Source organism: Sitophilus oryzae, unplaced genomic scaffold (genome assembly GCF_002938485.1).
Source record: "Sitophilus oryzae breed Bouriz unplaced genomic scaffold, Soryzae_2.0 scaffold_1111_pilon_pilon, whole genome shotgun sequence".
NCBI lineage: Eukaryota > Metazoa > Arthropoda > Insecta > Coleoptera > Curculionidae > Sitophilus > Sitophilus oryzae.
Window position 1 is genome coordinate 4,315,642 of NW_022145740.1, and position 20,576 is coordinate 4,336,217.

The 20,576-nt window shown below is 34.4% G+C and overlaps 1 protein-coding gene across 1 annotated transcript; it reads left to right on the forward strand.

Annotated features, from left to right (window-relative positions):
* Positions 1-15,101: 15,101 nt before the first annotated feature.
* On the forward strand, positions 15,102-19,617 carry LOC115881665. The gene is made up of 4 exons (XM_030899245.1): positions 15,102-15,219; positions 16,476-16,613; positions 16,695-16,866; positions 17,895-19,617. The coding sequence occupies exons 1-4, from the start codon at positions 15,102-15,104 to the stop codon at positions 19,615-19,617; spliced, it is 2,151 nt and encodes a 716-aa protein (XP_030755105.1).
* The last annotated feature ends 959 nt before the right edge of the window (positions 19,618-20,576 follow it).

Sequence of the window (20,576 nt, forward strand, 5' to 3'; positions counted from 1 at the left end):
ATCATGAACAATTTTGAATTTTAAAATTTTGATTATCTCACCCACTGGTTAAAGGTATAGTATTTAATATTTAATATTTTATAACTCTTGATTTTATGATATATAACATGATTTTATCCATTTACAGTTTTCCTTTTGTAAAATTTTCTAGATACGCCTGTGTTCTGCAATGTCCATATATGTTTTATTTGTAATTTTATGACGTATTTTTTTTTTGAATTGATTTGTATTGTATGACATTTTTTTTATTATTATTTGTATATTTGTTTATCTGCTTTTTTGTTTTGTTAATGCTTTGTCGATGAAGCTGTTTTGGCTTTTTGTACAATAAAGCGTTGTTTTTTTTTAAGTTTTAGTAAGAAATCGAACTCCTTCCTTGAAATCGAAACATAACATCAAAATGTGGTGTAAAATATCAAATGCTAGACCTCACCATATTATTATTATTATTATTGTAAATTTCGTTTACTATGAATAAAAGACATACTTATTATATAATATTGGATTTATTATAATTCATATATAGGGTGATTCTTAAGTAAGTTCAAAAGTTTTACAAATAAGTCCGAAATAATCGATATATTTTACTTTGAAAACCACTGGAGTTTTTCTGTACTTTTTCTACTTTCTTGAACTTATTTGAAATACTTTGATTTTGATAATTTTCAGAATTATTAAGATTGCCTATTTTAGAAGGGTATAATCAAATGTTTTATTCTTGGTATACAAGCAGGCTTTAGAAGCGACTTCAGCACGATAGATTATATACATACATTAAGAGAAATTATCAGCCAAACAAAAGAATACGAAGTTCCACTAACCATAGCCTTTATAAACTTTGAGAAGGCTTTCAACTCAATATATCCTAAGGCAATAATAGAAGCCCTAGCGAAACAAGGTATTGACAGGCCTTATATAGAACCTCTCGCCAATATACAGGGTGCTACAAATTCGAGGTACGAACATTGGTATCTCGGAAACCGTAAAAGATACGAAGATGGTCAAATTGGGGCAAAGTTGCGTCTTGGAATGTTCACCAAGATACCATCAAAAAAGTTTTAAAAATTTCAAGGATTGCAGTTTTTTGAAAAAAACTTTTTTTTTGAAAATCGATTTTATTTTTCCCTGTCGTTACTTTTTAGAAAATCAAAAAACTAATTGCACATTCTCATAGCCACTTTATTAGGACTATCTGACGGTATTTTTAGATTTTCAAACTACCTAATAATTTGTGAGATACAGAGGTGTAATGAAGTTCATAAAATTTCTAGGACATCCTGTATATTGTGTTAATGTTATACTAGAATAATAGAGCCTTCATGTTCTTTTAATAATGACAGTCAATGTATTTTATCGTTAGATCATTATTGTAATGAACTTCATTAGTGTTCTTATTGTTGAATTAAATAAGTTAAATATTTAATTGCCATTTTGTGAGAGAGTTTTGATCGGTTTTGGTCGCTAAAGTTTAATGCAAAAAACCGAAACGTTTGCGCCGCTCTCCCTACTCTGCTAGTGCAGGTTGAGTGAAGGGGAGCGTCAGTCGAGTACCTCGGCTGCAGCAGCTCCAGTTAGACAGTTTGTGGTCGCACGCGAAACAGTGAGGTTCGAGTCCGGAGTGCCCTGCCAAGTGTCCTGCTGCCAGCCGCCTGTCGCCGCACTGTATAAGGTAAGCACCCACCGCCAAAGTGATCGAGGGTAGGTCGTATTATTTTTATAGTTATTAAGCGTTACTCGACTACCTGGTTGTTATAGGGATAAGGGGATTAGTTGACGGGATTGTTAGGATATTAAGCGGGAGGCTGGCCATTGCCGACCAGGCAAGGAGGGACTATGTTGTGCTACGGGCAGGTTGCCAGTTTTCTTTTAAAAGGTTGTCTGACATCTGCTCCAGTTCAGTGTATCTCAGGGAAAGCTAATTACGGGCTAATAATTAATTTATCTTCTTAAGGGACTGTCGGGGTAGTTCAGTATTAAACACTGGTCGCGAATGTTCATGGAGCTAGAACAGAACTCGCCCAAATCGAAGCTGGTTTTGTAGCTCCCGTATTTTTCTAGGTGTGTCGTCCGGACGACACCCTGCTTCAGTGACGCTGGACGGGATCTCGCCGAAATCCCGAGGCTGTCCTGACCGGGCGGTGTGTGTGCGGGCTGCGCTCATCCGAACGACGTACAACTCGCCGAGACGTCGCTAACGTCAACGTCGATCCGGGACTCGAATTTGTATATCCCTCGGGACGCTGTTAACTTCGCGATAGATCCGGGACTCGCATTTTTATATCCCTCGGGACGCTGTTAAATTCGCGATAGATCCGGGACTCGCATTTGTATATCCCTCGGGACGCTGTTAACTTCGCGATAGATCCGGGACTCGCATTTGTGTATCCCTCGGGACGCTGTTAACTTCGCGATCGATCCAGGACTCACGTTTGCGTATCCCACAGGACGCTGTTAACTTCGCGATCGATCCAGGACTCGCATTTGTGTATCCCTCGGGACGCTGTTAACTTCGGGATCGATCCAAGACTCGCGTTTATGTATCACGGGACGCTTTTAACTCCGACACCGATCCGAGGTCCGTGTTTCGCTGTCAAAACGGACGCCGTTCCGATAAGTATTTAGCTGTGACCATCGGGACGCCTGTAACGACGTCGCCGCCGTTTAGAGAGTCGCGTCATAGTAGAGTGTGTTGCTCCGGTATCTACGTGTCTATGTTTATTAGGACGCCGCTAAATTCGACGCCGATCAGGAACTCGCGTCGTCTTATTTAATAGAACGTCATTTTGGGAACGCGTTTTGAATTCGCGTGATAGAATCAGTCAGAGAGTTACGTATCGGGATTAATCGATCAAAACTCTAGAGGTACACGGTTGTTACTGTAAATTTTACTTTACGGGTCTCTAAATATACATTTTTATTTCACTATTGTTACGATTCGAGGACGTGAATCTTCCTTGATTACTTTTGTACATAATTAATTAGTTAAATAAAAACCTAGTGTTACGTTATAGTTAATTGTGTGTTTTATTTTCTTTTCATCTCATCACTCCCTGGTATATCTCCACTATATAAAAGCTACCCGTATTGGCACTAGTGGTCTCTCAAACACTTTAAACGTTGGGGATGGCGCCCGAGAAACCGAAACAAGGCAACTCAGCGTCCGTGACCCCTCTAAAAAACGGGGGAGCGTCACAGAGGTCAACTTAATTTTTTTAAATACGGACCTGCATTTTTTATTTCAGGTTTTGAAAGAACTCGGTCTCCTGTATACAGTGAAATGCCACAATTAATATTTTTTTTTTGTTTCGGACATTAAACACAATTTATTAAAACTAATTTCAAGTCTGGCTCTGTTTTTTTAATTAATTAATCTATTCATCGTTACAATATTGATAAGCCTTCAAACTTAACAATGACGTGAGGTAAAACATTGAATATGGAAAATCAAATGCAATAAAATAATAAAAAAATATATAAAATAAAAGATATAAATATAATATAAACAATCAAATCATTTCCCCGGAAGATGGATTGGAAATGGAAGAGCAGTATATTGGCCAGCTGGGTTTCTGGGAGAGGGGGCATTAGTTGTCGTCATTTGTAAAAGTAAAATCAATACATTTCAACATTTACAATAAATATTACAAAATTCATTTGGAAGTATAAGAAGAAGATATGTTCAAAGGGCTATAAATAAGATTTAACTAAAAATAAATTTGTGCATTAGGGAGGGAGTAGTACTTTCGAACATGTAGAGCATTAGAAATTAGTTTGTAAAAGTTGATTTTTTTATAATTACTACGATTAATTTTATGCATATTATTAGATTAGATTAGACATTGAGATTTCAAATTCACAATAAAAAGAGTTAAAAATAATATCTTTAAACTGCTGACCTGATATTATTTATTTGATTCTTTCGATTGGCTCGATTTTCCTTATTCAATGTTAATTAGCGGTGATCAATATTGTAGCAATAGATATAATCAGATTAAATAATTTAAAAAATTAGAGTTGGACTTCAAATTATCTTAAATAATAATTAAAAAGTTTTGTTGTTGTTAAGGTACTCAAAACAAAAAAGTGTGGCATATCATTGTACTCGGGAGACCGAGTTCTTTCAAAAATTGATATAAAAAATACAGGTCCGTATTTAAAAAAAATAAGTTGGCCTCTGTATCTCACAAATTATCAGCTAATTTGATAATCTAAAAATACTATCACATAGCCCTAACAAAGTGGCTATGAGAATGGGCAATTAGTTTTTTGATATTCTAAAAAGTAACTACAGGAAGAAATTAAATTGATTTTCACAAAAATCAGTTTTTTTTCCAAAAACTCAGCAATCCTTGATATTTCTAAAACTTTTTTGTTGGCATCTTGGTGAACATCCAAAGGAGCAACTTTGCTCCAATTTAACCATCTTCGTATCTATTACGGTTTCCGAGATACCAATGCTCGTACCTCGAATTTGTAGCACCCTGTATACAAAGAAGCTAAAGCAAGAGTTATGATATATAAAACAACCCCAGAGTTTCCAACAAGGCAAACCCGATATCCCCAAAGCTGTTTACAGCCACATTAGATGAAATCTTCCGTCAAATGGACTGAACCAACAAAGGAAAAATAGATGACGAATATCTTAACTACTTAAGATTCGCTGATGAAATAATCAGGATTGCCAATGGTCCTGAGGAACTACAAGCATAAATTAATGAGCTAAATACAGCCAGCAATAAAGTGGGTCTTAAAATGAATTTATTTATTCAAAAGTTGTTGTAATGACAATAGACAACAATGGGCTCAACTACAAAGAGAGTATGTGAGGGATGCCACATGTGTGAAATGGTAGAATAAGCTGAAAATGGTGATGATGATGACGATACAAAGTTTGTCATAAAGTCATACACATGGGATTACAATTCAAAAAAGAGTTTTTTAATTTTCCTAAGTACAAATAGCTTGAAAAGTGGATAAAAAATCTATTGAAATTTTTATATTGACGGGTCTTATATAATTAATGTAAAATATATGTAAAAATTTAAAAATAAAAAATATATTTTTTTTAAAGTTTAACAATGCCCAGGAAAAATCGTTCCTATTAACATGGGTGCAGAAATGCATAATTTTAAAGTTACAGGATGTTAAAGCTTTGAAAAAATAGGTATTTTCTAATTATTTTGAATACCATATTTTTTTTTTGAATTTGCTGTTATTAATATTATTTTTATGTTAATTTTATTTATCGTGATTAATAAAATCGCGTTTATCTCACCAGGGAGATCAAAATAGACAAAATATCGAGATACAAATTTTAATCAGCATTAAACGGCTTATACAATTTATTTTTCTAACAAGGGAAAAGTAGGTCAGTGGCGCACATTTTTTTTATAGAAAAATATTCCAGTGATAACACGCATGCACGTGTCTGGTGAATCTGTCGACACTTTTTTTCTAAAGTATGTAGCACTTCTAGTAACTTTTACCCTCAAAGTTTCACTTGAATCACTAAAAGCACTTGGAAGAAAACTATAGTTTTAGTATATCTATACTAATATATAAAATCCTCAAGTGAGTGACATACTGATTACTCACGATCCTGCTCAAACCACTCAACGTAAGAAGCTCAATTTTGGCATACAGGTTGATTCTAGGGTGTAGAGGTTCGATAAGAAGGGATTTTTCGAAATTCCATTTTCAAGATGGTGAAACCACCCCTCAAATATTACAATATTTTTTATTTAAAAAACGGTCAAGTTTCCGAAAAAACGCTTAAACACGTATATTTTATTTTGTTTTTTTACATATTTTAAGATTTTTTTAAAATGTATACAGGGTGTTTCGAAAAATCTGGTCATTGATTAATCACGATCCTGCTTAAAGCGCTTGACGTAAAAAGCTGATTTTTGGAAAACAGATTGACTTTAGGGTGTAGAGGTTCGATAAGAAGGGATTTTTCGAAACTAAAATTCTAGGGGGGTGAAACTATCCCTCAAATATTGAAATATTTTTTATTTAAAAAACGATCAAGTTTCTGAAAAAACGCTTCTCAAACACGTATATTTCATTTTGTTTTTTACATATTTTAAGATTTTTTAAAAATGTATACAGGGTCTTTCGAAAAATCTGGTCATTGATTAATCACGATCCTGCCTAAAGCGCTTGACGTAAAAAGCTGATTTTTGGAAAAGGATTGACTTTAGGGTGTAGAGGTTCGATAAGAAGGGATTTTTTGAAACTTAAATTCCAAGAGGGCGAAAACGCCCCCAAAATATTACAATATTTGATATTTAAAAAACGGGTAATCTTTCGGAAAAACGCTTGGAGACGCATTATTTTGTTTTTTTAATTATTTTGAAATTTTTTAAAATATCATACAGGGTGTTACAAAAAGTTCGGTAATTGATTAACAACGATTCTGCTTAAACTGCTTGACGTAAAAAGCTTAATTTTGACAAACGAATTTCTCGAAAGTCAAATTCCAACGAGATGAAAATACCCCTCAAATATTACCAAGTTATATAATAATATCGCCGTATTGTTTTTTTTTTCATGCTGACATAAATGTGAGAAAATTTTATCCAGTTTGTATGTTAATGGAAATTCTTGCTTTGCTTTATCATCACCATTACAAATGATTAATTCGACGCGAACCAAGTCGCGGGTACACGTTAGTATAATATCTAAAGGAGGTTACACCATAATTGGAAATGGTTGAATAAGCTGAGAATGCTGATGATGCTCAGTGATAAAATTAGCTGATACAGTGTAAGCTCTCATAAACGAACACTGACGGTTCCAGTATTTTTTTCCGCTTATGGGAGATGTCCGCTTAAAGGATAGGATTAAGAAATAATATATGTAATATAAAAATACAAATAAATATATATGTACTAATGATTGTATATACATACATATATAATATGTTCATACATACATACATTACGACGTCCTATGACTCAATATGATTTATATAATAGTAATAAGGAAAAAAAAGATAATACGATATGGTTTTTAAAGAATTTAATTTATATAAATGTTAAAGATACGTATACATAATCATAATATGTTAAAAATATACAAAGTATATAATATTTAAAATAGATATTATTTGGGTTCTTGAAAATGTGTGTCTGGCGGAATCTCTCCATTTTTTGGAATGTTTTGGCTTCTATGTTTCACAAACCACTCAAAATATTTTTTGTCTATAATAAAACCTTCTTTTTTCCGAAAATCTTTTTTTTTTGATTTGTATTAATTCCAGGTTGCCATTTAGTTCTGATATCTTCCTTATTTTTGGCTATTTCAGCAGGTTGCGTTTTTCCAATATTAAACCTTTTTGCTAAATTACGAACTGCAATTGTTTCTTTATCTAAAACATTAACAATTTCCATCTTTTCTTTTAAGGAAAGCATTATTTTTTTCGGTGCCATTTTAACTTTAACTTCACAAAATAACTACTATACCAATAACAGCGCTGTCTGAACTAACAACGAAAAAATATCAACACAAACGCGATGCATACTAAATAGATGAATAACCTAATATAAAACGGGGAATTACCGACTGTAATGTACGCGGACATGAAAAATTGTCCGGTTATTAGAGTTCCGCGTCCGCTTATAGGAGATTTTTAGTCGCATACCGGAATAATCTAGTGTCCGCGTCCGTTGAAAAGAGCGTCCACTTATCGGATAGCATTTAAAGCTGCGTATAAATATGTCGAGACGAGTGCGAGAGACACCCGAGACGAGTCAACCTCAAGCGGATTTGTGGTTGACTCGTCATATTTGGACGGGGTCTGAGCTTCGAGCCGAGCCTATGCCCAGCCGGACGGCGTTGTCTCCGTTTTTTCCGGAGCCTTTGGCGAACCATCAAAAGGATTGGGGCGTCTATTTAACCAGTGGCGTATACACCGCGGCTCCGCGGAACAAGTGCCTCGAGTCTCAAGGGCTCGGATTCCACATCCCATTTTTATATAAAAATAAATATTCTTTCCTTTATTTGTAATAATGTTGCAATTTTTATTCTTCTCTAAAGTAGGTATAGGTAAAGTTAATGAAAGTGGAGGTAAATCTCATATACAAAGATTAATTAGTGATTTCTTTTATAAAAACATGAAAATTTTATGAAAAATGAATAAACGTAATGAACTTTTCGTCGAGTTATTAACGGCTCAAACGTAAATTATGCGCTATTTGTGCTGAACGGAATTAAAGATGTAAAACAAGCTTCTTTACATATAGGATACATAGAAGATAAGAGAGGGAAATCGAGTGTGTTGAAAAAGGTGGCCATGCTATCAGAAGTTCCTTACGGTACTCTCATAAATAAAGGGAATCGACAAAGAAAGGAACGATCCGATATAGAAAAATCCAGAAATTTGAACTATCCAGACTACTAAGAAACTTAATTTATGGCAAATATGAAAATAATAAAGTTCCGCCATAGAAATAATTAAAAATTCACGGTCCTTTACAAGGAATTACTGACCAGGTGGGCATTGAAATGATAAATAAAAACATTAAAATATGATTAGTGTTAATATGAGTGTATTACATACATATGTTTAAATAACGAACTTAACAAAAAACAACAGATTTAAAGATTCACTGAAAAAGTATTAGTGTCAACATTAAATAAAACATTATCAATAATAATTATGCGATCGCACCTATCCGTAAAACAAGCAATCAAAAAAACCTCGAAAAAAACAAAATAACATACAAAACATCAGGTTAACATGATGACAGATCATGATCAATGACAGATAAAGAATTCTTACGGAAAGTTACACTTTACGATATAATTTTTTAACTGTTAAAGGCAAGCCCCATTTAAACACAAAACTTTTTAATACCTACTACTGTATCTAAAAGACTTTTTTTAAATTACTAAATTCTTAGCCACGCTTCTGTTTTTCTTGGCTGTTGTGCGTCACGTCACAGATTAACAGGCCCACCTTTGCACCACAAGGCGATGTTGCAGACCACTAGGTAGACCGGTCGTAGAAATTTATGTTATACACTTGTAGTCAATCTACGATATTATCAAAACTTTTAACATTGAAAATGTTTCTGTTATCCTATATAAGGGGAGCCCCAAATCCGATTCAAAATGCTACATTTGCCACACCATGACGTCATATATACAAGGTTATAGAATCTCGGCGCAACTGACGGCGGATCCGGGCAGCGCGCATAAAACCACATACATCGCTAATTGTTTATTGATATATCTTTATTAGTTTAAAAGCAAAAAATATGGGGTTTGCTTTGATACCTTGTCAAGACATGAGCGAAACTTTTAAATTGTTTCTTTTTTTCATTTAGGCCTTCGTTTTTCGTTAAATGAAAGTTATATTAAAAAAAAATCTCTATTTTTAAACCAAATTTTCGCATGATTGAAATGATTATTCATGTTTAAAGTTTTTTTTTGGTCATAAGCGCTAATGGAAATGTTTTTTTGTAAATAATTATAAAAAATTACTCCCTACGAAGACTTTATTCTGTACTGGATCAAAAAATAAGTATTTGTTTTCTCTATACGGTGGTATTAATATATCGATTTTTGATGATAGTGCCTTTTTACCCTGTTTAATTTTGTACTACTTTCGGAATAAGGGTCCCCATATCATGTACTGTGATGTACTGTACTTCCATCCCTGAAAAATTCAGCTTGTGACACCGAAGTGAGAGGTAACGTCAAAATAAGCTTTAATCTACCTACATCATCATAGGTAGGTGTAGGTACTCTAGGTAAATTCTACCTAGACAGTAGCTGAACTAGCTGACAGTAGTAATTAATTTGTTATCCGATAAGTAGTTGTCATTATATAAGTTTAATCGTCTTATACCTCCTATAACGGTAGGTTTTGGATTTTTCCTGATTGGTTTGTTAAACAAAAATATACTGGGCATATAAATGTCTGTTACAGGTTAATTCGTTAAAGAAATATGTTACACACATATTATTTTAATAATAATAGTATAATAGTAATGGCTATATTATGTTATAACACATTATTGAATTAACAATTGAAAACAGTATTGAATGTACTTATTTTAACCAATGCATTGTTTTGTTTTTTTAATCTCACAAATAAGAAATATTTTATAGTTTTTATTATAAAAAACAGTGATTATACAATTTATTTACACCCCTTACACTGTTTTCTGTAAGGGGTGTAACCAGGAGTATATTTCGTAACCTTTTACGATATAAGAGGGCACAAAGTGTTTTATTACTTAATGCTTAAAATTTAATAATATATTTGTACATAAAATAAAATAGACTAGAAAGTCAATTAATTAATATTGACGTAATTACTAAATAAGTACAAGATTTTTTTTCTAATTATTTTAGTGTATTTTTAGTCACCGAATTATAAAGGAGAGATATCCAACCATTGCATTATTTTACTCACAAATAAATGTTTTATGGTTTTTATTATAAAACAACGATTAATTTATTATACACCCCTTAACCCAAACACTCCAAGGAGGATATTTCGTGACCCCGTATTTAAAGTGGACAAGGTTTATTAGTCAATGTTTTAATTACCCAGCGTCTTTAATAAAAATCTAATGTAATTTTTCATAGAAATGATCTGACATGAAAAGCAAATTTTATCAAAAAACTTTTTGATTATCTACAAGGAGTAAACCGCTGACAAATGTCTGTATACTAATGCCAAAGTAATGCCAAAAATACAAATTAAATACCAAATTTCTCATATAATGCCCCACTAATGCCAAGCTGATTCCAATATAATACCACTAATACCACGAATAATATGTAACACATTTGTTTCACGAATTAACCTGTAACAATACTGGTAGGTACGTGCACAGATTTTTTCCTAGGTAACTTAAAAGTCGTTAAAAAGTCTAATTATATTTAAAGAAGATATAATTCCAACAAATTACATTATAAGGCCAATAATGCACAAGTAATACCATTAAAATTTTAGCGTTTTTAACTTGTGTAACATATTTCTTTAACGAATTAACCTGTAACAATAGTGGTAGGTACGCGCACAGATTTTTTCGCTAGGTAACTTATTAAGTCGTTAAACAGGCCTATAAAAGCTATAACAACATAGGTAACTAATATTTATAATTTAATTCGAGTTTTAATCTCAAATAATAAATGTTTTTACTGGTGTATTTCTGAAGTGTTCATTATTAAAAGTAGATATTCTTCAAGTTATGCGAAGTAATAAGTAATGTTTCCGGTGAGACCGCGTATATGTCACCGGATTCTGGTTAGTATAAAGACTTTTTCTATAGAAAGAGTTTTTTCTATATTTTCCTTTCAAAATAAGACTAATTTCTTCTTATTCTTTTAAATATTACAGTGTTTCTTTTTCCTAAAATGTTATACTTAATTTTCGCTTAAAATTAAAAAATCACCAAATGGAGGAAAATATACTTTATTGAATAAAGTTTATAAAAATCATTTTACCATAACAAAAAAGTAAAAACATGTCATGGCGGAAGATACTCAGGTGGCATTTCACATATTTATCTATTAAAATCGAGATTAAGATAATAAACTTGCGTAATATGTTATAAATGAGATAAAAAGTTTCAGAATCGATTAATACGCAATACGCTACGCAGTCAACTTGCTCCTCTGCGCGGATGAGCGTCTTCAGACTCCTCCATCAGCCAGGGTCACGACGCGACGCCGCACGCCTCCGAAGAGGAATCGGCCTACGTTTGGCTAAACAGGCTGGACACTGTGGACTACGATATTGGCGAGTCTGAATATTTATAAAAATTTGCAAAGTAAAATATGTTGGAAAAATAATTAATCCATACATATATAAAACCTCAAAGGTTTTTTTTGTTGCATCCATCCCGCCGAAACCGCTTCACCAATCTTGATGATTCTTTTTTTGAATGAAATGTATATATGTGTAGATTTGTTATGAAGTATTTTTATAGTGCTTAATGGCTATTTCTTTGTGTAAAACGACTAAATACTAAAACATACCTGAAAACACCTACACACAATACCTCCAGAAATAAATTATTTGTCATTGTCAGTGGTGTGTCAGTTAGATTATATTTTAAGTTTTTAGATATTTTAGGAGTGAGTTCATACCGCCAGGTTTAGATACATAAATATTAGCACAAAGGTTCGTTTAAACGCCATTAGTGAATTAGCTACACAAAGCGATTTTAGGAAATTCATCCTCTTAGAGAGTAAAATTATGTCGGAACAGTTTGTTGTATGAAAATTCCTTACTATTTGGTCTAGAAGAATGAAATCCTACAAAAAGAATTAGAAGAAATTTTTGAAATTCATCAACCAAATGGGTAAAGTTAGTAAAAATTTATATAAAACTTGGTGACCTCTGGATTATACACATAAAAATTGGCACAAAGATAAAGCAAATTTATGAAATGTATACACTTAGGGAGTAGAATAGGGAATGAAAGTTTGCTGTACGAAAATGCAATACTATAACATTATAAACCAGACAGTATAAAATTATATACAAGGGTTTATTTAGTGACATCATAACGAAATATATCTTCCTCAATTATCCTTCAAAGAATAAAAAATAACCTATAAAGAGAGTATTAGTGCTCTTAATAAATAAAAAAAGATGAAAAATAAAAAAACATCTATGCTCACTAGCTCTCTATAAAGAAGTAGAAAATCATTTAAATCAATGCATGAACGATTCGAGGTGTAACGCGAACGTAGAACGTAGTCGCGGGAAAAAGCTAGTAATTTATTAAATTATTTTATGTAACTGATTAATTTTCATTGAAAAGGAATTTTTGTAATTCGCCACTATATTAGTTAAAAACTAAGAAACTCATCAATTTTAAGTTTTGCGATTTTGACTTATACTTTTTACAAAATCTGAACACATTTTATAAGAAAAAAAGCTTTTGATAATATTTGTGTAGATTGACTACAAGTTGTATAACATAAATTTCTCTACCTAGTGGTCTGCAGCATCGCCTTGTGGTGCAAACGTGGGCCTGTTAATCTGTGACGTGACGCACAACAGCCAAGAAAAACAGAAGCGTGGCTAAGAATTTAGTAATTTAAAAAAAATGTCTTTTAGATACAGTAGTAGGTGTTAAAAAGTTTTGTGTTTAAATGGGGTTTGCCTTTAACAGTTAAAAAATTATATCGTAAAATGTAACTTTCCGTAAGAATTCTATATCTGTCATCGATCATGATCTGTCATCATGTTAACCTGATGTTTTGTTGTTATTTTGTTTTTGCTTGTTTGTTTTTGGATAGGATTGCGATCAGATAATTGTGTGTGTCTTTGTTAATGTTAGCATTACTACTTTTTTTAGTGAATCTTTAAATCTATTTGTTTTTGTTAAGTTCGTTATTTAAACATATGTATGTAATACCTTATATTAACACTAATCATATTTTTACGTTTTTATTCATCATTTTTCAAGTACCCCAGTTTACATCTTTGTAGGGCTTTAATGAGTCCCACTAACTTTAAAATAATGTTCAGATTTTGTAAATGGTATAAGTCAAAATCATAAAAACTTCAAATTGATAATATAGGTTTCTTAGTTTTAACTAATATGGTGGCGAATTACAAAATTCCTTTCAATGAAAATTAGTCAGTTAAATAAAATGAATTTAATAGAATTTTTAACTTTTCCATGACTACGTTCGCGTTCCACCTCGAATCGTTCATGCATTGATTTACATGATTTTTTACTTCTTTATAGAGAGCTAGTGAGCATAGATGTTTTTTATTTTTCATTTTTTTTATTTATTAAGAGCACTAATACTCTCTTTATAGGTTATTTTTTATTCTTTGAAGGATAATTGAGGAAGATATATTTCGTTATGATGTCACTAAATAAACCCTTGTATAACATTTTATACTGTCTGGTTTATAATGTTATAGTATTGCATTTTCGTAGAGCAAACTTTCATTCTCTATTCTACTCCCTAAGGGTATAAATTTCATAAATTCGCTTTACCTTTGTGCCAATTTTTATGTGTATAATCCAGAGGTCACCAAGTTTTATATAAATTTTTACTAACTTTACCCATTTGGTTGATGAATTTCAGAAATTTCTTCTAATTCTTTTTGTAGGATTTCATTCTTCTAGACCAAATAGTAAGGAATTTTCATACAATAAACTGTTCCGAGATAATTTTACTCTCTAAGAGGATGAATTTCCTAAAATCGCTTTGTGTAGCTAATTCACTAATGTCGTTTAAACGAACCTTTGTGCTAATATTTATGTATGTAAAGCTGGCGGCATGAACTCACTCTAAAATATCTAAAAACGTTATATATAATCTAACTGACACACCACTGACAATGACAAATAATTTATTTCTGGAGGTATTGTGTGTAGGTGTTTTTCAGGTATGTTTTAGTATTTAGTCGTTTTATACAAAGAAATAGCCATTAAGCACTATAAAAATACTTCATAACAAATCTACACATATATACTTTTCATTTAAAAAAAGAATCATCAAGATTGGTAAAGCGGTTTCGGCGGGATGGATGCAACAAAAAAACCCTTTGAGCTTTTATATATGTATGGATTAATTATTTTTCCAACATATTTTACTTTGCAAATTTTTATAAATATTCAGACTCGCCAATATCGTTGAAACATTGACTAATAAAGCTTGTCCACTTTGAATAAGGGGTCACGAAATATCCTCCTTGGAGTGTTTGGGGTAAGGTGTATAATAAATTAATCCATAAAAAATAATAATAATTAAATAATAAAATAATAAAATAATAAAATAATAATAATAACATTGTGATTTAATCTACTGCGCCGCTGCTGCTGTCTGTCATGTTACCGGATTGAGGATAGGAGAGATGGTGCAATCATCAAATCATAAACCTCCAATACCACCTTGGAGACTGAAAAATAAAATAAAGATATTAGGGTAACTATTGGGTACTACATACATACCTAACAAATGATAGCCGTCAGACAGAATAAACAGATAGTAAATGATATCATCAAACAAAATAACTGGAAAGCTGGTTCCGTTCCGTATTCTAAGAGTTTATGGACAACCTAGAGACAAAAAAATGGCTACATTAGGGTGTCGTTTGCGACGATACAATGAGTGAAAACAGCGCAAACAAAGATAAACAATTTATTACCAGCCAAGGTTGTTTCTTGGGAGCACTTCAGGCACCCCAAAGAGAACCTGATAGGGCCTTGTTGAAGCTGATGAAATGTATAACTTCTGGAATGGCATCTGGGGAAGTGAGCGGAACATCAAGATGCTTACTGGATTAAAGAAGAAATACACCGCACCAAGATTTTTCACCGAAATGGGAAATCCAGATAACAGAGAACGATATTAAACAGACCCGTTAGCTCACTTTAAGAACTGGAAAGCACACCAGGATTGATAAAATCCAGGGCATACTGGTGGAAACACCTCACATGTCCATGCAGTCTTGGCAATACAATTATTAAGCAATAAAAATCCTTAAACAATACCTGCTTTTTCACCATGGGCATCCGCATATGATACCTAAAATAAATTTATTTAGAGATCCTAAAAACTTCAGATAATAGCACGCCTACCAGTCATATATAAAATTTTCGTCATATTCAGAAAATCAATATCAAAACACCTAACAAATCACACCATATACTGGCAAGAGAACAAAACAGCAGCCAGGGGTCTAGAGGAAGTACAGGTGAAACATAATTGATAATGTAATCGGAAAGCAAGCATATAAAACCAAGAAACCTTATCTCGCTTGGATCGATTACAAAGAAGCGTTCGACTCTGTACCACATTCACTAGCTTCACCAAATTCTGAGATCCTACAAGATAGATACCTCAATAGTCAAGAACTCTTCAATGTACAATGCAGCAATGGCAAACATCTCTTCTCGTTACTTCCTCAAGGTTAGCTATCAAACCAAACCATTAAAAAGTCCGAAGAGGGATATTCCAGGGGATAGCTTAGGCCACTAATGTTTTGCATGGCCATAGAAGCCACTAAGTTTTATACTTAAGTCCATGAAATATGGCTATGCTGAAGAACAATCCCCAAGTAAAGATTTCCCATTTGCTTTGTGGATGATTTAAAATGTTACCTTGAGCAACCCAGAACAACTTAAAAGGGCAAATGGAACTTGTAGCATCCCAACTGACCAAGCTGTTCGTATGGAATTTAATTATGGAAAAATGTGCATTCTTGCACTGTAAAAAGGAAAATCAAGAATCCCCAAGCAAAGTTATTTTAACTAACAGAATAACATTCCTCACCGTTACGTCTAGGTGAAACCTACTACAAATATCTTGGTATCCATCAAGCTCTAAAAATTGATGATGGGTAATAAAGAGAGACTGCGGAGGATGCATTTATGAAGAGGGTTTGTAAGGTCTTGGGAACAGAGCACCATGCGAGAGAATAAAATAGCTGCGATCAATGTGTGGGCAGCACCTGTAAATTCTTAATACATTTCACCCAGTTCTAAAATGGTCACAAACCAGCCTGGAGTCTCGATGGGAAAGTCAGAACATCAATGACAAGGCACCGGAATCACCACCCTGTAAGCTTCAACCATTGGAGCACTGTACCAAGGGACAAAAGAGATTTGGAAGGAATTGTGAGTCTCATTACTATGCATGAAAACACATCAGAAGTCCTGCAACATTACTTTGATAATCAAATGACCCTCTCCTTTCAGCTATTAAGACCGCCGACAGGAATTTCACACCTTTAAACTTAGCAGGTCAAAGATTACCTGCAGGTACTAGGGGTGCTGAGGAACTAATCGAGGAGTGGAAAGGGAAAGCCTTGCATGGAAGATATCCATCCAACTTATATAACCCAGACGTTCACCGAAATCTGTCATTACGGTTTCTTAGAGATGGAGAGCTCAGAGCTGAGACCGAATGATTTATTATAGCTATACAAGACCAGCAAATACCAACTAAAAATTTCCTAAAAATAATAGCCAAAAAGGATTTACCTACTGACAGATGCCGACTATGCAATGCCTTTCCGGAAACAATTCAACACATCTGCTCTGGATGTACCTATCTTGCACCGCGATATTATCTGGACAGGCACAACCGGGTGGCTAGTATTCTACACCAAGAAATCTGTAAAAAAGAAAATATTTTAAATGAAATTACACCCTACTACCGATACTTACCTGAAAAAATAGTAGAAAACGAAAACGTAAAAGTATACTGGGATACTGACATCATCACAGATCGTACTGTGCAGCATAATAGACCTGATATAGTAGTCTTCTATAAAAAACAAAAACATGCTTACCTGCTATACATCACAATACCACTAGACGAAAATATTAAAAATGCAACAAAAGAGAAAAAATCACAAAATATGAGGCACTGGCACAAGAACTAAAAGCCATATACGATTTGAGCAAGACTTTTATATTACCAATAATACTTACCTATAACGGCCTAGTAGACGTAAACCTTGTTCAAAGCCTTAAGAAACTCCAACTTCACAACCAGGAAGGAATCATCTCTACCATGCAGAAGTCCACAATTCTTTTTACCGGTTCTATCGTTCGCACTGTGTTGAACCGCGATTAGGTCGTTGATAAGAATTATCCCGACTTGTCACTAAAACCAACTTTAAGCTGTGAAAAAAAAAAAAATTAGTCAGGCCAGACAGAGGAAAGTAACCGGGATAGGGTTCTTTACTGTGTCCGCTACGGTACCCAGGGCAAGCCGTACAGCCTGTGCCATACCCCGACGGGAGCGGGCTCCACTAATACAGACTATCTTCCCATACACCTATCCCCATACAGACACATAACACAAAACTTGACCCTAGACGGTCACAACTACTCCTTTGGCGGGCTAACCACCCTTCAAGGGAAGATAAAATAATCGGTTCTACAAACTAGAAAACAAGCCTCGGATGCGACAGGTGGAGGATCGGCGCCTGTTCGCCAGACTGAACCGACCTTAGCGGAGGTAGGCGAAGCAAGTGGCGCCCCAACGCGAAATCGTACCACAAGGTCACGCGACGGAAACGGACAAAGCACCGATAATGGAGGGTTAGAAAACTTGGGTCGTACTCAAAATGACCCCGTTCCTAACCCGCAGCCCCGCACGAGACGTGTGCGCTGGACCAGGAATGATAACCTAGATTTGATACGCGCATACTACAGGGCAACTAATGGCGAACAGAACAAGACAGGATATAGAATACGGCTTTATGAACAGTGGATCAGTCTTAGACCCGATTTCCCTAGAGAATCGCAACAACTTGCAGACCAATTACGCTCAGTATTACGTAGAAAAGTCATATCAAACGCAGAACTGGATCATCTAAAGCAAGCAGTACTAGCAGAAACACAAGACCCGGAACAGGAACAGAATGACAACCTAAATGAAATTTCAGAGACCACCCACAACACACCTCAATCCCGTGAACACGCGTCTTCAATTCGCAGACAATCACGGCACTCGGTCATACCACACCCTGAAGAAAATATAGTAACCGAAGAAATTGGACGGATATTTGAAGAGTACCGTATGAAATATAGTGGTGTTGACTTCTTAAGTCGTCCAAGGCTTCCTAAAATTAAATATAATAATCAAACAAAGTCAACTGTCGCCATCATGAATAGAGCATTAAGCCAATACTTACCGCAAAGTTTATCTCTTCAGGACACATGTGATTTAATCTACTGCGCCGCTGCTGCTGTCTGTCATGTTACCGGATTGAGGATAGGAGAGATGGCGCAATCATCAAATCATAAACCTCAAATACCACCTTGGAAGAGGAGACTGGAAAATAAAATAAAAGATATTAGGGTAACTATTGGAGTACTACATACATACCTAACAAATGATAACCCGTCGAACAGAACCAAACGAATAGTAAATGATATCATCCGACAAAATAACTTGGAAGCTGGTTCCGTTCGTATCCTAAGGGAATTTATGGACAACCTGAAACAAAAAATAGCTGCATTAGGGTGTCGTTTGCGACGATACAATGAGAGTGAAAAACGGCGCAAACAAAATAAACAATTTATTACCAACCAGAAGTTGTTTCTTAGAGCACTGAGCACCCAAAAAGAAGAACCTGATAGGGCGCTTGTTAAAGCTGATGAAATGTATAACTTCTGGAATAACATCTGGGGAAATGAGCAAGAACATCAAGATGCTTACTGGATTAAAGAAGAAATACACCGCACGCAAGATTTACCGAAAATGAGGGAAATCCAGATAACAGAGAACGATATTAAACAGGCCGTTAGCTCACTAGGAAACTGGAAAGCACCCGGAATTGATAAAATCCAGGCATACTGGTGGAAGCACCTCACACATGTCCATGCAGTCTTGGCAATACAATTGACCCAAGCAATAAAAAATCCCGCTGAAACAATACCTGCTTTTTTCACCATGGGCATCACGCATATGATACCTAAAAATAAATTTATTGATGATTCTAAAAACTTCAGGCCAATAACTTGCCTACCAGTCATATATAAAATTTTCACGTCTGTATTCGAAAAATCAATATCAAAACACCTAAAAAATCACCATATACTGGCAAGAGAACAAAACGGCAGCCGAAAAGGATCTAGAGGAAGTACAGAGTGGCTTAATAATTGATAATGTAATCGGAAAGCAAGCATATAAAAAGAAACATATCTATCGCTTGGATCGATTAAAAGAAAGCGTTCGACTCTGTACCACATTCATGGCTACTTAAAATTCTGGAGATCTAATAGATATATACCTCAATAGTCAGAAGTCTTTAATATTTAATGCAGCAATGGCAAACATCTCTTCTCGTTACTTCCTCAGGGGACAGCTATCAAACCAAACCATTAAAAGTCCGAAGAGGGATATTCCAAGGGGATAGCTTGAGCCCATTATGTTTTGCATGGCCATAAACCCACTAAGTTTTATGCTTAAGTCTAGCAAATATGGCTATGCTGTGAAGAACAATCCCCAAGTAAAGATTTCCCATTTGCTTTACATGGATGATTTAAAATGTTACGCGAGCAACCCAGAACAACTTAAAGGGCAAATGGAACTTGTAGCATCCTTTAGCCAAGCTGTTCGTATGGAATTCGGTGTGGAAAAATGTGCATTCCTGCAGTGTAAAAAAGGGAAAATCCAAGAATCTAACGAGATTATTTTAACTAACGAAATAACATTATCACCGTTACATCTGGGTGAAACCTACAGATATCTTGGTATCCATCAAGCTCTAAAAATTGATGATGGAGTAATAAAAAAGACTGCGGAGAATGCATTTATGAAGAGGGTTTGTGAAGTCTTGGGAACAGAGCTTCATGCGAAGAATAAAATAGCTGCGATCAATGTAATAAATAGCAGCACCTGTAATTCTTAATACATTCGGAGTTCTAAAATGGTCACAAACCGACCTGGAGTCTCTCGATAGACAAGTCAGAATATCAATGACAAGGCACCGAATGCACCACCCCCATGCTTCAACCATTAGACTCTACATTCCAAGGGACAAAGGTGGAAGAGGAATTATTAGTCTCATTGCTATGCATGAAAAGCACATCAGAAGTCTGCAGCATTACTTTGACCAAGCA